Raw genomic sequence first — 19,566 nt, 5'->3', positions numbered from 1 at the left:
ATATTTTATCAGAGTTGGACCTTCAGGAAAGAAATAACCAAAAAAAAAAACTCCCCCCTGTGTGTTAATGTGTGTGATGACAGACACCAAATCCAAATGCCCATTCAGGGGGAACAGTGGACCGCTGTGTTTGCCCTGTGAACAGAGCCTGCAGTGACTCCTTTCACTGAAACACCCGTCACTGACACACACACACACACACACACACAGTCAGACATTCACATCACATCAGAAAGGGCTTAGAAAACAAAATCTTGTTTTTATTCTCCTTCTACCACGTAGAAGATGTTTTACACAGATGGGTCATACATGAAAAATAAAAACAGTGAAGTATGTTTCATACATATAGTTTTGTCTTTGAGTAGTAAGATCCATTCATGCACTGCAAATGATCTCTTTCTCTCTCTCAGACATGGTTCACACTATGTTGATGACTGTACTTGTAGCTTCTGGCCAGGCTAGGCACTACAGAGCAGAAACGGTAGGTAGCTTTAAAAGAGAGTTTTGGATTTTTTTCCAAGTCCACTGTATCTTAATATAAATCTCACATGTCATAGTTATGTTTAAAGAGTAATTGGTCACTGTTTCCCAATTCTTCTTTACTATTCTCAGAGTGAAAGTGATGAAAAATCACATGTATGCAGGTAAATTCTTAAAGGCCACCTGAAGGCTAAAGACACAGCTATAAAGGTTGAATCACCTATAAATAATAAGAGATAAAGAAGGAAAGTGATAAAACTGTTACCATATGAAACAGTGATTTCTTCAAGTCAGTCTCATTTTGGGCTGCAACTAATGATTATTTTCTCAATTAATCGATTAGTCGTTTAATTTTTAAAATGTCAGAAAATATCAATCACTTTTTCCCAAAGCCCAAGATTCAACCTCAAATGTCTTGTTTTGTCCCGACCATCAGTCCACAACCCAAAGATATTCAGTTCACTGTCATAAAAGACTAAAGAAACCAGAAAATATTCACATTTAAGAATTTGGAACCAGAGACTTTTAGCATTTTTTTCTTATTGGCAATTAATTATCCGTCGATCAACTAATTGATTAATCTACTAATTGTTGCAGCTCTAATCTCAGTGCAATACATGCGAGTCATTGGTTACTGTAAATATTTCTCTCCATAATGCCTGTGAAGCAGTTGCTTTATAGCATGACTACACCGTAACAACAGGGGGACAAAATCTACAGTCCTCCTTTCATGCAGAAATGTACTAATAAGTCTGTGTTTGTCAAATAAAATGTAAATAAAATGGGTATTTTACCAAAGTTACAGTTCTTCTGTAACCTTCCATCAGGACAGTGTTTTTTGCTGAGCTGCATTGGACGGATACTTCTTGGTGGTTGCATGTAAGTTTGTTGGCGTGTCAAAACACCAGCGAGTCAACATACACGCCAAGAATGAAGAAAAGCACTGTAGTCGTCTAACTCAGACTGCCGAAGCATCGTATTAGCTTCAGATTAACTTGAAAATCAATTTTTGCACAGAACGACCACTGTAGATATTGTTCCCAATCTCTTACAGTGTAATCTCATTACAAAGGGATCACTTCTCAGCCAGTATGGAGAGGAATATTGTTTACTTTTTCAATGTACAATGGCATTTATTGTCCTGCGATAGATCTGAAAAAAACCTATTCTTTAAAAGCTAGAGTTGTATGATAGGCTTAACACCACCTTAAAGGATTGGCAGAGACTTCTCCAATAACCATCACTAGTGGTCAACAACTATGCACGATGCCAGCAACTTCTAATGAAATTATGCGATTTTTCATCTCCCTTCACTTCACTCTTGATCTCCTGTTATTTAGAGGTGATTCAACCTCACAGCTGTGTCTTAGCCTTCAGGTACCCTTAAAGTTTTTACCTGCATACATTTAATCTTTTTCTTATCGCTGTCGAGAGAATGGTGAAGAATTAGAAAACGTGTTCGGTTGATGGTGGCATGCCAGTGTCACACGTGACGAAACTAAAATGAGAGCAAGCACACGGCGACGCTACACCAAGACATTTCTTCAGATCACAGTTTCCGACATAAGAAAAGACGCTGTGTGCCTGTGTTGTTGTCATGATTATGTGTAGGCTACATGCTGGAATGAGGAGGGTACACATGAAACATATTTATAAGAAGCTTATTTGAAACAAACAAACAAAAAAATAATCACTTTAAAATGAAATAGCTTCCAAACTTGGTGTTCACTTCAAATTAAATTCTAGAGCCTTTATAAACAGGCGCCGTCTTATTTCAGTGCCTTAAAGTAACAATATCAACACAACTGGCATGATAATAAAACCTCCAAACTTTATCTGTATCTAAAAGTTAAAGTCAACTCTGTGACCAAGCTGTGACTGAAGACAATGCGTTCATGCAAGAGTGTACGTAGTGTTATTGCTGTCATGTTTAACCTGGCAGACTTTGGCTATGGACATCTGGGCTCATCGCGGTAACTCAATTCAAAAGTGTGTGTCGGTGTGTGTCTGCAGAACGACTTTGGGAGTTTGACAATGTGTTAAATGTGATTGTGAGTCTTTGACCTGCAGCTGAACACCTTCAATTTTAGAAAAAAGATTTTTCATAAAAATTTCATTTCAAATATTAGATTTTTTCAGACTTTTGAAAAAAAAAAAAAAAAAAATTAAAAATTGACAAGTTTTGTTCTCTCTAAAAACAACTCCTCGCTGTACATATGATTGTGCTTTTTAACACACACACACACACAAGCTCGCACAGTCCAGCTGTAATGATCCTATGATCACACAGAGACCCATTTTGTACATTTTGTACAATTTCACAGATGAAGATTTGTTTCTCTCTTCGTGCTCTGCTCCAGCTGTGCGTGCCAGTTTTTCCCCTGTTGTGCATGTCTGCAGGCATGCCACGACAACCACAGCTACTTCTCAGAGTCTACCTGGTTCACAAGACAAGGACCGGACCAGCTGGAGCGTCTGACGTGGCCTCTGATGCTTATAGTAACAGCTTTATGCCTTGGCTGGTTTTGTCAGTAATAAATTAATAAATACTCCTGGGGTCAGGTGAACAAGAATAAGTCTGCTTTGAGCGTGCTCCGTGACCCGCATCTGATCCCTGAACCTTGCTGTGTTGCCAGGACACACTGCTTGTTCCTGAGGCATTCAGTCAATTCGGTTGCCACAGATGGTGAAACGGTCTATCTCCAGCAAGTCTTTCTTGGGTGTTCTGTGTTTGAGTCCGTCCCCTTCCAGTCCCGTGTCGGCGTTGATGATTTTGTCATCCTCCTCCTCGTCAGGCGTAGTCAGGAAGGTGTCCGAGTCGCTCTTGGGGATTGTGGGGGCGGAGCTCTCTGCCACATTTGCGGGCGGAGGGTTAACTGATGCCAGAGATATTCCTGCTTTGTCAGTTGTGGGCTCTGTTTGAGAGAGAGTGGAAGAGTTTATCAGAAGAGAAAAGTAATATATATATGTAGTAGAATCTTGCTATTTAGGAAAAGAGAGATCGATAAACTGTTTGATACCTTGCTGTGGTGCAGTGTGAACATGTTTGGTCCGGTGAGCTCTGGAGTTTACGCGGCTAGAAACGGCGGAGGGTGGAGGGTCGAAGAGCTTTTCCTCCATGTTGGCCTCTTTGACGAACACACAAGACGTCCCCAGCAGAACGATACTGTTGAGCACCTTTAGAGTGATCATCCTGCTCACAAACACACAAACACACAAAACGTGGATATATGGTAGATTTTTAGAGAAAATAAGCAAAATGAAAACTGAATACAAACATTAAAAAGCAAAGCAGATGTTTCTTGACAACTCTGAAAAGACAACTTGACATTTACCCCAAGTAAAACAGCAGCACACACATAAATGAGAGCGAACCCTGGATCTTCACTGAGCTGGTCACTACTCTGATCAACTGAAAGAAGAAACACAAACATGTCATTAGATTTTAGTGTATACTACAAACACTAGATCATATACAATATTAAGAGTAGTTAATGGCACCATAAAGAGTAACTGACCAGCAGAGCTAAAGGAAGAGGGATGAAGCCCATTCTTCTGGATACTGAGTCGCTGTAGTCTGTATAAGCCTGAGAACACGTTTAACAGATTATTTCAGAAAACATCAACAGGCATCATTGTTCCACCTTTTTTCTCTATAAAACAGTCAGTACACAACAATTTTTAATCACATTATGACATATCAAGTTAGGAAAGATAAGTTGACATTTCCTTAATTTTGCAAAAATCAGTCTACATATTCCATCTTGTCTTTAACAAAATATGTTCAGTTTTTAAACAAATGTTATGATTAGTGGTGGAAAAGCACTTCCAGAATACATGACATAATGGAAAAACTCCAGTTTAAGGAGGGGTGGGCCGTATGATGAGCTACACTGTGAGACTTTGAGACACTGTTTGTACCAAGCTTCCCATCCTTTTAGTATCTCTGGTTGTATTGGCCACAGTGGGTAATGTAGCACAGCAATGAGCAGTTCATGGCAGTGATGGATTTACCATATTTTTGCATCAATGTGATTAAGTACCTTGATTTTCACATGTAATTTACTGGATTAAACAAAAACAGACATTACCATGTGGCTATTTTATCTAAAATACTACAGTGGCAGAGAGAGCTCAACACACTGCTTCATAAGAAAACACAAGTAAACAGAAAAAACACAAGCATTGTGTCCATTAACTTGTGTTTTCTTATGTTGCAGTGCGTAGAGCTCTCTGTCACTGTTATAAACAGTTTTACAATTGAATTTCCAAGAATTCCCACAAATGTGTATATTAGGGGATACATCTCTGATGCCAGCAGAGCTTACTAAAGCAGAATTTGGTCTGGCAGTAACTGGTTTTACTGTAGCAGCCGGGCTTATTTTACGTAACTGGAAGAGACCAGTGTGGGCAGAATGACTTAAGCTCATGACAGACTGTTTCTTTTGAAAATGTGATTACCAGTGTAAAACCACCATAATTTTCTGACATACATTAAGTAGAGGGTTTGACGTACTAGTTAACAGAATATAAAGGAATATTGGGGTTGTTCTTTTTGACTGTCTTTTTTGTTTATATAGTCGTTTATTGTGTTTGTTTTGTTTGCCTTTTTTTCCCCTTTATTTTAATATGTCATGTTATAACATCTGTATTTTTAAAGTGTCCAAATGAATAAAAACTTAAATGTCAAAAAAGAATTTCTAGAAAAAGTACAATCTCACAGTATATATCGATGTTGCAATATAAAAATACATAAAAATGCGCTTTATCCACAATGTCCACCACTAGTTGAGATTCTCAAACTTTTACAGCCTGTGACTTAATTTGACTCCACAAACTACAGAATTTATATCAGGTATCATCATGTGTTAATTTCAATATGAACATGGTTTTGCATATTATATCAGGAGCACACGGCAGGGTGGGGTCATGTACAGTGAGTATGGTCATATACAGTATTTCAAACCTGCATTACAAAAACTTTACTTAAATACAGTGTCACATATCAATACATCATTTTCCTGCTTCCCTGTGTGCATATTGTGGGATTACTAACCCCAAAGTTTGAGAAACCCAACCACCTTTTTCCTCACATATGTGGGTTTGATACAGCAACATGCTTCAGTTCAGAAGGCCTATTTAGTTCGAATGGAAACAAACTAACTCAAGAAATTACTTTTTGGGACACTGACACAGTTGGGTGGAGACATAGCTGACATTTGAATTTATTGCACTCACATTTTTCTGTCGACTGCTGACGAGGTCAAAGGCAAGGCTGGCGCGGTATTCCCCGTATACCTGGGAAGTGACACAGAGTAATAAACCAATCAACCAAAAGCAACAGAAAAATATTTAACAGTTGTATATTTACTGACTTGGATAGAATGGGGAGAGATGTATATGGGTTATAAAAGTGATGTTTAACGCAGAAATGGTGTTTCACTCATTTGTATACTTTCCAGCAGTAGAGCTGCCTGTTGGAGCTTCATAATCTGTTAATCTACTTATTAGTTGGTGTTGTGGGTGAGGAAAGGTGAGGATGGAAGAGTGAAGGTGAGTCAACGTGAATTTTGTTTAAGTGGGTGTAAAAAGACAAATAGCTGCGATTTGCATACACAGTTTAATGAGGACTGAGACTGGACACACAAGTAGTTGAATGCCAACGACATGTGAATGAGGTTTGAGTGATTAGGTTTGACACTGTGGAGATAAAAGGGTTAATCCCATCCTGTGGAGCTGGTTTCCGTTATATAACCATGGTTACAACTCCTTGAAAGAAATCAAAGAGGAAGAGAGAGGGAAGGAGGTGGGAGGAGGACAAGGTTGGGATGAAACGAGAGAAAAATGACTCAGCTGACTGACAGTTTCCCTCTGATACTACAGTGTTTCTAGTGTGAGTGTGTGAGACAGAGACGGTGAGAAAGAGAGAGACAGAGAGAGGGGGGGGGAGAGCGATAGCGAGAGAAAAACAACTGACAGTTTGTAAAACACAAAAACACTTGTGTAGGTCAGTGGAGTAGGACAGAAAACGGGAAGGAAAGAAGAAAGCAATTCAAGTCTGTTGAGCCTGACAGTTCATGTTTTATGTTTGCAATAGAAGTTGGACAAGAGAATCTTAACTCAAGGTCCAGTTTTTTCCTGAGCTTTCAACTGTCTCAGTCAGCTGGTGGAGTTTGCTCAGTGTCAAGCAAAAACATCCAGAACTGATCAGCGTCTTTATTAGTTGTCACCATTACTTATTAATTAAGTGAGCAAACCCAATCTACTGATGAGTTAGTTCCTTAGTTCCCATATTTGTTAAGACACTCACTGCAACCCAACCAGATGGACAAACTGTTGAAAGTATGCAGAAAGGGACTCACGTCAGCACTGATGTCATTGAATTTGGTGATGAAAGCGTGCTTGACGACATCCACGGCAACCTCTGAGGCTATCACCATGACTACATCAGGAAACAGCACCCACAAGTGGTCTAAAAACAAACACAACAAACACTGATCAGTGTCAATATTCAGAATAATATTAGTTAGGTAAGAAATGAGCGAGTCAGTGAAAGCCCACAGAGAGGAGACCTGTTGATGGACCTGTGAGGAGTAGTGCGACGTACACATCTGTCAAATACAGCAGATTGTAGATTTCAGTAATGTTATGTTATTTTAGCAGCACTGCATTAGTTACCAGGGTTCCATGAGAACTGCTCCATGTTTCTCAGACAGACGATGAGCAGGAGGATATAGTTGGTGAACCTCTCTTTTATGTCTGTGGGAAACAAACAAATCAATCCTGGATTAACCTACTTTGTATTCATTGCAGCCGAGCTCGATTCCGTAAATTTACCTTGTACTAAACCACCAAGTTCAAAGACTGAGGTAACAAAATGCCCAGAGATTGCTGATTTTTGTGTCACATATTCATCAGTTTCATGTATTATTTACCACTTACCGCTGTTTGACATCTGGAAAAGGTTGTTCTTTTCAAACTTCTTAAACACGCTTCCTTTGATCTCCACAAACTGCAAAAAGACAAAATATCGTGGATGAACTCGCGCTGCTGTGTGCACTTTTAATTGAGTTAATGGGTCTGTGTGCTTTGTACTCACGTTGTTTGACATCATGATGGTGAGGAGGGACTTGTTGTGGGAGTTGAAGGCTACGTTAAGAGTTGTGGCTTGAACCATGATGAGGATGGCATGAAGAACTAGATACGAATATGTTGAGGAAAAAAACACACTGTAGACTACAGTACAGATCATTGCGCTGTCTTCATTTAAATGTATGTCCACTCACATACATGCTCTACTAGTTTGAAGTAAAGCTGTGCAGGACTGAGACTAATTAATTATTTAATTACTGATTAATCTGCCTGTTTTTCCTAAATTAGTTGATATGTCATTTGGTCTATAAAGTATCCAAAATGACCATCACAACTTCCCTGTCACTTTCAAATTGCTTGTTTTGTCTGACCAGCAGTCCAAACTTTAATATATTCAGTTTACTATCACACAAGACAAAAAAACAGGAAATGCTCACATTTGAGAAGCTGGAACCAGTTAAATTCTGACATTTTTGCTTAAAAATATACTTAAATGATCACACCTACATGTCACTGTTGGATTTGAGGAGCTTTCTACTTTGTTAAGATGGAAATAAATTCATGTAGGATCATCTACCAGTTTGAAATATGGGGATCATTTTTCACGTGCTAAAAGTTTAACATTCCCTGCCATCACTGATTGACAAACTCTGATGCCATATTCTGTATTTTTAGTTAACTTACTGTATTTGAATTATTTCTTGTCTATTAATGCTGTGTACACTACTACACTACTACTTTTTTGCGTGTATTTTGTTTTGTTTTCTTTACACAGTCTGACAAAAACCATCACAGGTCATTCTCAGTGAGGATACAGACGTAGAGCACAGCCATGAGGAAGTGAGGAATCACGCCTATGTGCGCTCTCTTCTTCTCTTTGGGTTCTGTGGCTGTCCAGTACAGAGCGTCCAGGATGTCCTGGCCAAATGATGAGAACAGGCGGTCCGCCACCTGACAGCACAACAAGGGGATGACGAGAGGAAGCAAAAAAAAAAAAATCAAATGAGTGGGTGACTGTACAGTAGCGTCATCAGAGTTACACACAGTAGGAAGTATTATCTGAGTCAGTATACCTCTAACATGTTGTAAATGATGTAGAGTTTGATGACAGACTGTCCCCTGATGAGGTGGTACATCATGGAGTAATCCACGTAGCTCATCATAGAGTAACACAGCACCATGATGAAGCCTTTCAGCACATCACACACCTGCGCTGGCTGCAGTAGGCGGGAGCCACTAAAACACACACACGTGAACACACACACATACACACATTACAGATAAAGAAAATGTTCACATAGGAAAATCACAAGAGCCGACAGCTGCGCAGAACAGAAACAGGTTATCATAATCCGTTTAGTCCGGACACAGTCAGAGAGCTCTACTGCCCTCTACAGGTAAACAACAATATTACATTGATTGTTTCTGTTTCCAATCTAGATGTTGTCATATGGAGATATTCATCTTATACTATGTTCTTCTTCAGCCTCTGAAGATTGGAGATTTACATTTGCTTACATATGATAGCATTCATACTTCTAGCATTCTTACTATATTTATATATTTTACCATGAAGAGGAAAACAAAGAAAGAGAAATGAATAAACAAAATGTAGTAACTGTAAAATGTTTGCTCAGTAAAATTTTCCAGTGTGCAAGATGGCATCTTCAAAATGCTTTTTGAAGATATAAATGAATCATATAAAATAAGCAAATCCTCACATTTAAGAAACTTAAAAATAGAGAATGTTTTAATTTTTTCCTTGATGAATTACTTAAACTTACTTCAAATTGTTTGTTGATTATTTTGCTATTAATTGACAAATTGATTAATCAACTACTTTTTGCAGCACTAGTTTGTTAGTTTTAGTTTTGGCTACATTCCTCTGGGGTGGACATATTAACAGCAGCAGCTGAACATAATATAACATGTTATGTTACATAATGTATTAGCAAGCAAACAAATGTTATTTATTTATTGCTTTTCAAAACAGAAGTAATAAACTGTTTCACAGGAAGAATACAAGGGGAAAGAGGGCAATACATTACAACAGCCCTGCAATGAATATTACCTTTATAAATCTTACAATAATAAAGTTTTATTAATACTGCGTCAGACAGGTGTTGATTTACATTTATTTTAACTTTTAAGTCTGTAGCTTGGGGTGCTGTTTTACTGCATTAAAATGTACAGTTAAGCGTACTGTATAATAAACAGAGTCAAACCCAATTGTCAATTGTTTAAATTAAGCTTTTCATGAGAAAAAGCTTATACTTATTGATCAAATATTGATCAATAATGTGGCCAATGATTCATTAAGAGACTTCATTATATCTCTGCACCTTACCCGAGACCGCAGCATGGCAACGTAAGGAGCCGTAATAGGGCCAGCAGCACCCTGAGGGGCAGCAGGGTGAACACATAGAGGAAGGCATCCAGACAGAGGAAGAAGCCGAACGTCATCAACTAAACAGACAGAAAGAGAAAGATGAGAGAAAGACACAGAGGATACTTTTATTTTTGTGTCATAATTTTTTTTTTTATTTCACTGTTTATGAGTTTACCTTCTCCAGCTCCTTGGGGATGCGGAGGCAGGTGTAGACCCTCTCTCTGCGTTCTGTGTATTTGGCCTCGTTGTGTTCCAGGAAATAGCCTCTGGTGAGCTCAGTAGTTATAAACCTGACCAGAGACAGGTCTGGAGACACACATGGATGGACACAAGACATTGAAAAGTTACACATAGACCTCACAGCCTTTAACCTAAACTGATCTATTGCTCTCATGACCACATGGACAAGATATGCCAGAGATTTGCGATGAACTTGTCACCTTCACCAGCCTCATATATGGAAACTTCACCTGCCAGTGATCTCTCTCTCTCTATCTGACACACACACACACACACACACACACACACACACACACACACACACACACACACACACACACACACACACACACCTTTGTGATAAAAATAACCACCATCCGAGAAAGCTTTGATGTTTTAATTCGCGGGTTAACAGTGGCTGGCTGCTTGTGCATCCCCACTGCAAGCAAACGGGGGTTCTTAGCCAAAAATAAACCAAGCACTCTTAAATTCACCTTCAACCAACCAATCACTACACGGCCAAAAGTATGTGAACACCGAAACAGTCCCTCCATGTATGATTGATGCACGTCATTACAGAACCATGGGCATGAATGTGCTGCTATAAATGACTCCACTCTTTGGGGAAGGCTTTCCACAAGATTTTGGAACCTGGCTGCAGGGATTTGCTCCCATTCAGCCGCAAGAGCATTAGTGAGGTCGGGGCCGCAGATGTTGGCTGGTGAGGCCTTGCTCACAGTCGGCGTTCTAGTTCATCCCGTCGGTGTTGGATGGGGTTGAAGTCAGGGCAACAAGCTGGGAAAAGAATTTCTTTATGGATCTCGCTTTTTGCAGAAAAAGACCTTCCTTTAACTTTTGCCACAAAGTCTGAAGCACACAGTTGTCTAAGCTATACAGTATTTGTATGCTGTCGAATTAGGCTACATTATTTCACTTGATTTGAACTAAAGGGCCTTGCCCAAACCATGACAAACAGTGCCAGACCATAGGTACAATATATAAAAGATTCTTAATGTGACTAGAACAGCTAAAGGGATATAAATGAGTTGTAGCATAAAGCAATGTTATGTTTTGGAGTAGTTGTTGTTGGGTTAAAAACAGCTAGAAATGATTAAATTTGTCATATACAGTACTGTGCAAAAGGTTTAGGCACTAAAAGTAAAGTGACGATGCTTTCAACAATAATGCCATGAATCTTTTTTAACTTCATAATAATGCCTAAATCAATAGAAGAGTTCGGTGAACAGAAGAAACCGGATCTCGGAGAAGTTGACTCAGTTCCTCTGTGGATTTAGGCTGTCTCAGTTGCTTCTGTCTCTTCGTGTAATCCCAGACTGACTCGATGATGTTGAGATCAGGTCTCTGTGGGGGTCATACCATCTGTTGCAGGACTCCTTGATCTTCTTGTTCATGACGATAGCTCTTTGTGACTCTGGCTGTATGTTTTGGGGTTGATGCAGAATAAATTTGGGACCAATCAGATGCCTCCCTAATGGCATTACATAATGGATGAGAATCTAAACATATTAAGTTTTGCACAGTAGTATGTTAGCTGTCAGTCACAGATGCAGCTTGTACAGTAGGTGTGAACCAGTGTGTCCTGTTTTTTGGGAGCTTGTTTTCAGACGGGAGGGCTGACTACAGAGGTGACTATGTGATTGAAAAAGGAGACTTGAGTGAAGCTGGGGCTATTTTATTAAACGTTACAGAATTTAGATCTAAAGCCTTGACTGTTGCATCAAAGTTGGAAACACTAATGTCTAAAATATCACTGTATAATGTCGTATGAAGATTTCCGTTAACTGGAAATGAAAGGCCTTGACCAAAAACCACAACAAACATCCCCAAATCAACCCTAAGTGCACAGGGGTGAAATGTAGTCCACACGTACCCACTATGCAACTGCACTTTGGCAGCAGTGATCTGTTGCTTACAGCCGGAATGATCTAGTAAAAGTTAGATGCATATGAGACCTACCTATAGATACTTTAATTCAGATCTGTAGCTGAGTAGGAAGCTAACGTTTCATCCTGAGATCAGGGTGCAGCGCCCGAAGCTGCACAGACTCAACTGGGTGTAAAAGCAACTGCGTGCTTTTAGTATCATTACCGTCACAGATAAACACACATGCGATGCACTAACGCCAACTAAACCCAGCTGCTTTGCTGCAAAAATGATAAACAATCACTTGAGCAGCTAGCTGACGCTGTCAAACTGGAGGTCTGTGGCTGCGGTAACGAGGCTAGCTCTCACCTGACAGGTTGCGTTTCCTTCCCTTACTGTTGCCGTTTTTGTCGTTAAACCCCAACGTCTCCGTGACTCCGTCCTTGTCCTTGTTATTCTCTGTTTTGGCAGCCTTCCTGTCCCTCTCCCTGTCCTCCTTCTCCTTCTCCTCTCCCAGACCTGTCGACAGCGAGTCCGCCATCTTCGCCGAACGGTCTCAGCTGCTGCCTGGGAGACTGACATCTGCGTCACACGCTCTGACATCATCACGCAGGTGTAGTTACGTCGAATCGCCAGCAGGTGTCACCAAGAGCTCAGTGACTACATTTCAGTAGTACAAACAGTTTGGTTTATTGATGGATCGGTTTATTGATTGCTTCCCCCCTAAACATCTTCATAAAAACAAAGCACAACAACCATTTGGCGCATTTTACATACATTCATTATAAGTAGGACACATGTAAACTGCACTTTGTATACATACACTCATATGTTTTACTCCTCGGGTTGTTTATACTCTTATATTGCTTTTACTATTTTAAATATTTCTTTTTTCCTTACTGCATTGTCTAAGAGCTGAAACCTGATGTTTTTTACTCTCTCATACTTGTGTAATGAGATGTAACAATAACTTGAACTTGAACAACAATAAGACATCACAGTTTCAACAAAAGGCAGGAAAAATACATAACAGAATGACAAATGACACAAAAATATCATAATATAATAAAAAAACAAACAAAAAAAAACTAACTAATAAGGAATAGGTAAATAAAGAGAATTTAAAAAAGAAAATTAAGTTCTTAAGAGACTTCTGTTACATTTAGTGCTACAATTCCCAAATATTTTAGATGCTCCTGGCCTTTTTTTTTTTTTTTACTGGTTATTGCTTTCAAACAGTTGTTGTAGTAAGATTTTTTTTAAATGTTTTATTATGTATGTGAATTTTTGCCTAATAATATAATCAAATTAATCATATCTTTTCAAGTAGCCAGATTACAACCAAAGTAAGCAACAATGTTTTTGTTCCTTTTTTGCATGTTGTACCTTAAACATTCCTCAAAATACCTCCAAAACTTGAGAAAAGTAAAAATTCACAAAAAGGTGTATTAATAACTCTTCTTCTTTCCTAAAATTAAATAAAACAGAGCTAATGTCAATGTGAGTAAATCTGCCATTCCAGCTGTCACAGGGATATATTTTGTGAAGAATTTTAAAAATGTATTTCTTTTACTATTGGTAATACAGAATTGAAATGGAGTAAGACGTGCCATCATCATGTGCTGTAGCTTTCTGTAGTTTCACTACTTCACTGCTTACATTCTTACACCGGTTGTAACGTTTGATGATCTGTCAGTTTAAGCTTCAGTGACTGACTGCAGCTCCATTTATCTCCATTTCTTAGATACAATATAAAAAGAAAAGGCATAATTTCAGGTCAAAGTTGGAGACAGAGCTGTAAGTAATCTCTGTAATAAGGTATTTCCAAAGAGGGGAAGTGGAGCAGAGTGGTATCCAAACACAGGTTAGGTTCTAAGGTTCTGGGCAAAATATAATAAAAGGTGCCATGTTGTAATTTGCTATCTGTACAAAGCCAGATTACATAATGTCTGCACCAGGTACATACTGTACAATGCACAGAGGATGGGAGGAACCACTGAACATTTGTGCCCTGAGGACCCCAGTGCAAGGCCAGATTAACCTGTTTAGAGTCCTTGGGGCAAAAATGAGCTTCTGGGCCCCAATTTACCCAGCTGTCACACCACCCAGCTCTGTGCAATGTCTACGATATTCCTTTGCTGAAATATTATAATAGATCAATAGATTTTGACACAGTGATCCTTTTCAAGACAGGGACTCTTTATTAGCAGTAGTCATGCATATTCTCATATTCACAAACAAAATTACAGTTTATTAAATAACCACAAGCCAATTGTCACACAGTGAACAGGGTTTTTGGGTTTTTTTTTTTGGAGAGATATGGTTATTCAGCCATGGTAGTTGGTTGAAGTGAAACTAAATTTTCAAAAGATTTATGACTCAAGGGAACTTTATGACAACAAAATTGCAGTTGCATCTACAATAAGGTGCCAGGTCACCAAAAATAACAATATAAAAGTAAGAAATGTACAATTTAAAATAACTATTTAACAAGAAAGGCAGGCATTTCATAAAAATTACAAAATACAATTATGTATAAACACCTAGATATCAATATGAAAATGCTGTAGTAGGTTATATAGCTTCATAGACGTTATAGTATGGTAACAACAATGTGGAAGTGTAAACTTGCTCTATGCATGCTTCTGGGGATAATGTGCATTTATATACTGTCAGGTTGTTGCAATTAATCTTATTTTATGATCTGATTTGATGTTTAATTTAACTCATTTTAATCTGATAACCAAATAAATGTAGTTGAGTAAAGCATAAGTAGCATAAAATGGAAATATTCAAGTAAAGTAGTGATTATACTTGTGTATTTTGATAAACAGATGGACCTAAATGACTAAGTAAGGCATGCAAAAAAACAAGATGAGAGAGTTGAAGCCATAAAGCCTAAATATGCTACTACATGGTTAATACTCTGACTTGACCTTTAGGGTTACAATGGATCTTATCTGTCATTCTGACAGAATCAACGATCCTGACATGATTTTATAGCTGCAGCCTCCGTAAGGTCACCAGTTAGTTGATACATTTCCAGCTCCAAAGGCCAAGTTGCAAAGGTTAATGCATCTCCTGAATAAAGAGGAGAGTATGTGTGAGTGTGACACACACACAGACACAGAGAGGGAGCAGAAACCAGGCGCACAGAGCAGGGATAGAGTTTCTCCCGGTAACGGATCCTTTTGACCACCATAGATTCAGTTTCTCCTCCACTGTGACTCACACATCAACACAAGCAACATTTTACCAAGAAAAATAGCTGTTTTTTCCCCGGTTATGATTTATTTTTCTGACTCAATCCGCAGGATAAACTCATGGTGATTGCCGGGTGCGCACCGCGGTCCCTCCCCGGCGTCGTGTTACCTCTCCCGGGGCACCATGGGCTCGTAAGATGCCTTCGCTGTGGAAACGGATAACCTTCTCGGTGGCCTCGGTCCTCTGTGTCGGCTCGGTGGTCCTCTTGGTCGTGGCCCTATCCACGGAGCGGTGGGTCACCGGACGGATCTTGTGTAAAACCGGGGCGGAGATAGTGAACGCGTCCCATCCGGAGCTGGACCAGTTCATCGGGGACATTTATTACGGCTTGTTCCAGGGAGGGAAGACCAAGAAGTGCGGGCTCGGGAAGAGACGCTCCAAAATCTACAGTAAGATCAAACACAGCCAATAAACTCTCTTCCTCTCTGTCCATACTCATCAAGACATATGAGCCGAGCATCATATGTAGGCTCAAAAGTTAAATAATAGATAAATAAAGGAGCCATTTTGAATTAAATATAAATCATAGTCATAAATGCGTATATAAACCATGATACAACACTTTTTTGTAGATCCCCACAGCCTAAACTACTACATCAACAGCACTAGCTACTTGTCCTTGAGTATACATGAATGTCTTTATCTTCAGTGAAAATTGCACACATAACATCTAACATGCAAACAGAGATAGTTCAACATATAATCATCACATAGAGAATTAAAATAATCAATAAAGCAAACTGATGTAGTCTAATGAAAACCGCACACTATCAAGATGACATCTTTTAAGAGCAAAATAAGTCCCATATTCAAGTGGAAATCACAAAGTCTTCAAAAATATCAAATATGCCAGGCGGCTGAATTTTGGGGTTAACGTGTGTAAGACATCTAGAATATCTTTTAGATTGAATCTGATTCCATAAGAAATAATTTTGAGTTTGAATATTTCGGTGAGAAGAGTTGGAACAAGCTGGTAAAGATATATCATGCCATCACACATGGTGGAATAAGATGACTTCTCCAACCTTACATCTACTTAAAGGATATGTTTTTCAAGTCAGGTGCCCAAATGAACTTTAAAGGAGGTTTTGCTTGCTGCAATCATTCCTCCCTTTCATACTGACCATTAAAAGACCCCTTACTAATGCACTTTTAATGCAGTGATGGGTGGACAAAATCCACAGCCCTCCTACCATGCAAAAGTGAATTTAAAAGTATATCTGAGGTTAATAAAAAGGTTCCACCAACCAAATTAGTAAAATTAAGTAGATATCTTCCAAAGTTACTGTCTTTTTAGCACCAAATTCTCTTTTTTGTTACTCCACCGTAGTTAAAAGAGCACAAAAGGGGAATTTCAAATATATTAGTTAAAGTTTGTTGATTAGTATATTGTCTTAAATATCACAGTACTTTTCACAATTAACTTAAAACGTTAGGTTCATACAGTATTTCATATATACATAATACTCTCTGCACATTAATAAAATGACTTAACAACATACTGGTTATATTTCTCTATTCTCCTCTCTTGCCTGTGCTTAACAGAAAGAGACATACTACATCCACACGTATCCACAATCTTAACACTTACTCTCTAGTAGCTTCACGTGCATATGTAGTGTTTTGAAGACACATTCTTTTTTCTAAGCTCTGCCTTCCTCCACACACACACATGCACACAAACACACACATACACACAGCCAGGAACAATGAATCTGGTGGCCTTGGAGTTTTTTTTAGTCATCTTGACTCACAGGAACCAGCTGACAGGCTTGATGATAACGTGTGTTTGTGTTTCTCTGTTTCTGTCCAGTTTTCCCGAAGCTTGTGCGGACGTTAAACGGCGGCCTTCACATGATAGTGATCCTCTTCCTGCTGGTGTCTGTGGGCTTTGCGCTGGTCAGTCTGTCTTTCTGTATTTACAACGCGCGCAAGGTTCCTTACCAGAGCATCAAAGGGCACAAAGGACTCTACCTGTGGAACTTCATTGCTGGTATGTCTACTGTATGCTCTACATCAGATGTTAGATTATTTGTTATCTTATTTGTCTCCTTCCTCCTTTAACCTTTCATTCAACGCCCCTTTCTTTCTCTACATCTATTTCTTATTGTGATTTCCTTATTTCTTCTCATCCCTCTTTTCTTCTGTTGAGTACAACCCCTTTTCATCTACCTTCCATGTGCTTTTTGAGCATCCCCTCAATTCTCCCTTCTCTGTTTCCAGCTCTTTTTGGTGCCCTGGCCTTGTTGTGTTTCCTGGCAGCCGTGAGGCATCACAGTCTGACCGAGCGGGTGGCTAACTATCGGGAGAACCTCTTTGTCCTTGTTGTGCTGGATGACAGCCTGGACATGTCCTTCTGGCTGGGTGTGGCCAGCATTGTGACTCACTTTGCAATCTGCGGAGTGGTTGCCATGAGCCGAATAAAGCTGCCCAAACCGGAGATCAAAAAACCTGAAGAACCCACCATCTCTTCTCTGGACCTGCTCTACTGATAGAGCTATGCGTTAGCTTAACATGTATGCACTTACACATCACTAAAGGTTGGCCAGGGATGATCAGAGCAAAACCACATGACTGACAGCAACACTGTGCCAGTGCTAGTTGGTTTGTGGTCTACATGACTTTTACTTCAGTCACTTTATTATCACAGATGGGAAACCAGAGGGGCACAAGATAAGAAAACAACACAAATACAAAAAACAAAAAGTACAAAAATGTTTCCTGTACATACAATTTACAGAACACAATAATACAACAAAACTCTCTAAAATACTAACTTACATGTGCAGATTTAGCAGGGTTATTGCACAGGGAACAAAGGAGTTTTTACTCCTATTGCACTTGAACCAGGGTACTCTGAGGGAAGAGTTTCAAACTGAAAGTGAAGTGGATCTGGTCTTGTGGAGAACCTGCTGGTCACAGATAGCTGTCAGTGGGGTCTTCATATGAATGGATCAGACTCATGATCTGCTCTGTCATCCAGACTCAGCCAACGTCAAATCACGATTGTAATTTATGGCACACCATTGCGAATATCAGGTCACTACTCACATGTCGTCTCAGACACAATTAATGGTTGGGATCACAGAAGGATCACGCACAGAGGAGGCAGAGACACTCGTCCTGGTCTCTGCCTTTTGTTTCTGTGCTGGTTGATATTTTCTGCTCCTGAGGAGTTCAAGGAAAGGTTCGCAATTTTTCAGGTCTGTCTTAAAACAAGAGTCAGGTGTCCATATGAACACTATGAAGAGGTTTTTCCTTGCTGTAATCATTCCTCCTGTTCATATTGGCTATTAGAAGATCCCCTTCAAATATGTTTTCAATGTAAGTGATGAGGGCCGAAATCTGTGCAATGCATTTAAAAGTTTATCTGAAGCTTATATGAGGCTTCAGCAGTCTGAGTTAGTCATATCAAGTGGATATCTGACACATTTATAGTTTTTTTAGCATCAAATTTCCTCTTTGTGTTTCCCTGTTGAGCTGCAGTGGAAGTTTAGTAATAAAAAAGAGGTGACAGTAGTCAAAAGAGGTCACTGTGACACTAAAAAGACTGTAATATTGAAAGATGTGTTGATTTCATTAATTTGGATGCTGAAGCTTCATATTAGCTTATTAGCTCATATAACAGAACTGCAGATTTTGGTCCCTATCACTTACATTGTAAGTGCATTATTAAGGGATCGTCTAATGGTCAGTATGAACAGGAGGAATGAGCAAGACAAAACTATTTCGATATTCATTCTAGTACCTGACTGTTGTTTTAAGACAGACTTAACAGACTCAAGTGTTCTGCATCATAAACTCCACTTCTGATCTCTGAACATCCTGTGTATATACTGTATCTTCTGTCTTTACTGCAGTGTGTAAATACATAATTGTTGTTTTCATTGCATGTATAGAACAGTGACAGATTTGTCACTTAATGGTTCTCATGATAAAGTTAAAGTAAATTCTTTGGTTGAGTGAACATCAAGTCCCTTTCTGAGGGATTTGAAGTCAATTTGTTGCAGTAATGATTTCTGGCTGCTACTATACAATCATTGATTACATTATGTTGCCTAAATGGAAAAAGTCCAAATAATCATGCTTTGTTTTTCATTCAATTTTATTTTAGAACCAGATATAAAGTACTTGGTATGAAGATCAAAATTTACATTTTTTGCATGCTGATAAAAGTCCTTGGTTTGGCCATTATTAAAGACTTTTGTTATATGTTATTAGATACAGTACACTCTCCT

At 39.0% G+C, this 19,566-nt stretch overlaps 2 protein-coding genes across 3 annotated transcripts; one reads left to right on the top strand and one right to left on the bottom strand.

Moving 5' to 3' along the window:
• Window positions 1–2,125: 2,125 nt before the first annotated feature.
• tapt1b (transmembrane anterior posterior transformation 1b) lies at window positions 2,126–12,657 on the bottom strand. The gene is made up of 14 exons (XM_042398029.1): window positions 12,434–12,657; window positions 10,137–10,267; window positions 9,920–10,038; window positions 8,646–8,808; window positions 8,388–8,523; window positions 7,580–7,677; window positions 7,423–7,492; window positions 7,159–7,239; window positions 6,843–6,952; window positions 5,719–5,778; window positions 3,999–4,067; window positions 3,816–3,892; window positions 3,501–3,673; window positions 2,126–3,395 (listed from the first exon to the last, which is right to left on the bottom strand). The coding sequence occupies exons 1-14, from the start codon at window positions 12,603–12,605 to the stop codon at window positions 3,142–3,144; spliced, it is 1,713 nt and encodes a 570-aa protein (XP_042253963.1). The 5' UTR covers window positions 12,606–12,657; the 3' UTR covers window positions 2,126–3,141.
• A 1,680-nt stretch (window positions 12,658–14,337) lies between these two features.
• Window positions 14,338–18,591, top strand: clrn2 (clarin 2). Of its 2 annotated transcripts, XM_042392338.1 has the most exons (4): window positions 14,338–15,242; window positions 15,379–15,717; window positions 17,142–17,321; window positions 17,552–18,591. In XM_042392338.1, exons 2-4 carry the CDS (start codon window positions 15,465–15,467, stop codon window positions 17,818–17,820), a joined length of 702 nt encoding a protein of 233 aa, XP_042248272.1. In that variant the 5' UTR covers window positions 14,338–15,242; window positions 15,379–15,464; the 3' UTR covers window positions 17,821–18,591. The 2 variants fall into 2 exon arrangements, with proteins under 2 accessions (XP_042248272.1, XP_042248265.1); XM_042392331.1 differs by having other exon boundaries at window positions 14,338–15,717.
• Window positions 18,592–19,566: the final 975 nt, after the last annotated feature.

The sequence above is a fragment of the Thunnus maccoyii genome, chromosome 2 (genome assembly GCF_910596095.1).
Source record: "Thunnus maccoyii chromosome 2, fThuMac1.1, whole genome shotgun sequence".
In the NCBI taxonomy this organism is placed as follows: domain Eukaryota; kingdom Metazoa; phylum Chordata; class Actinopteri; order Scombriformes; family Scombridae; genus Thunnus; species Thunnus maccoyii.
Note: the sequence above shows the minus strand (reverse complement) of the source record. Positions and strands in the feature narration are given on the sequence as shown.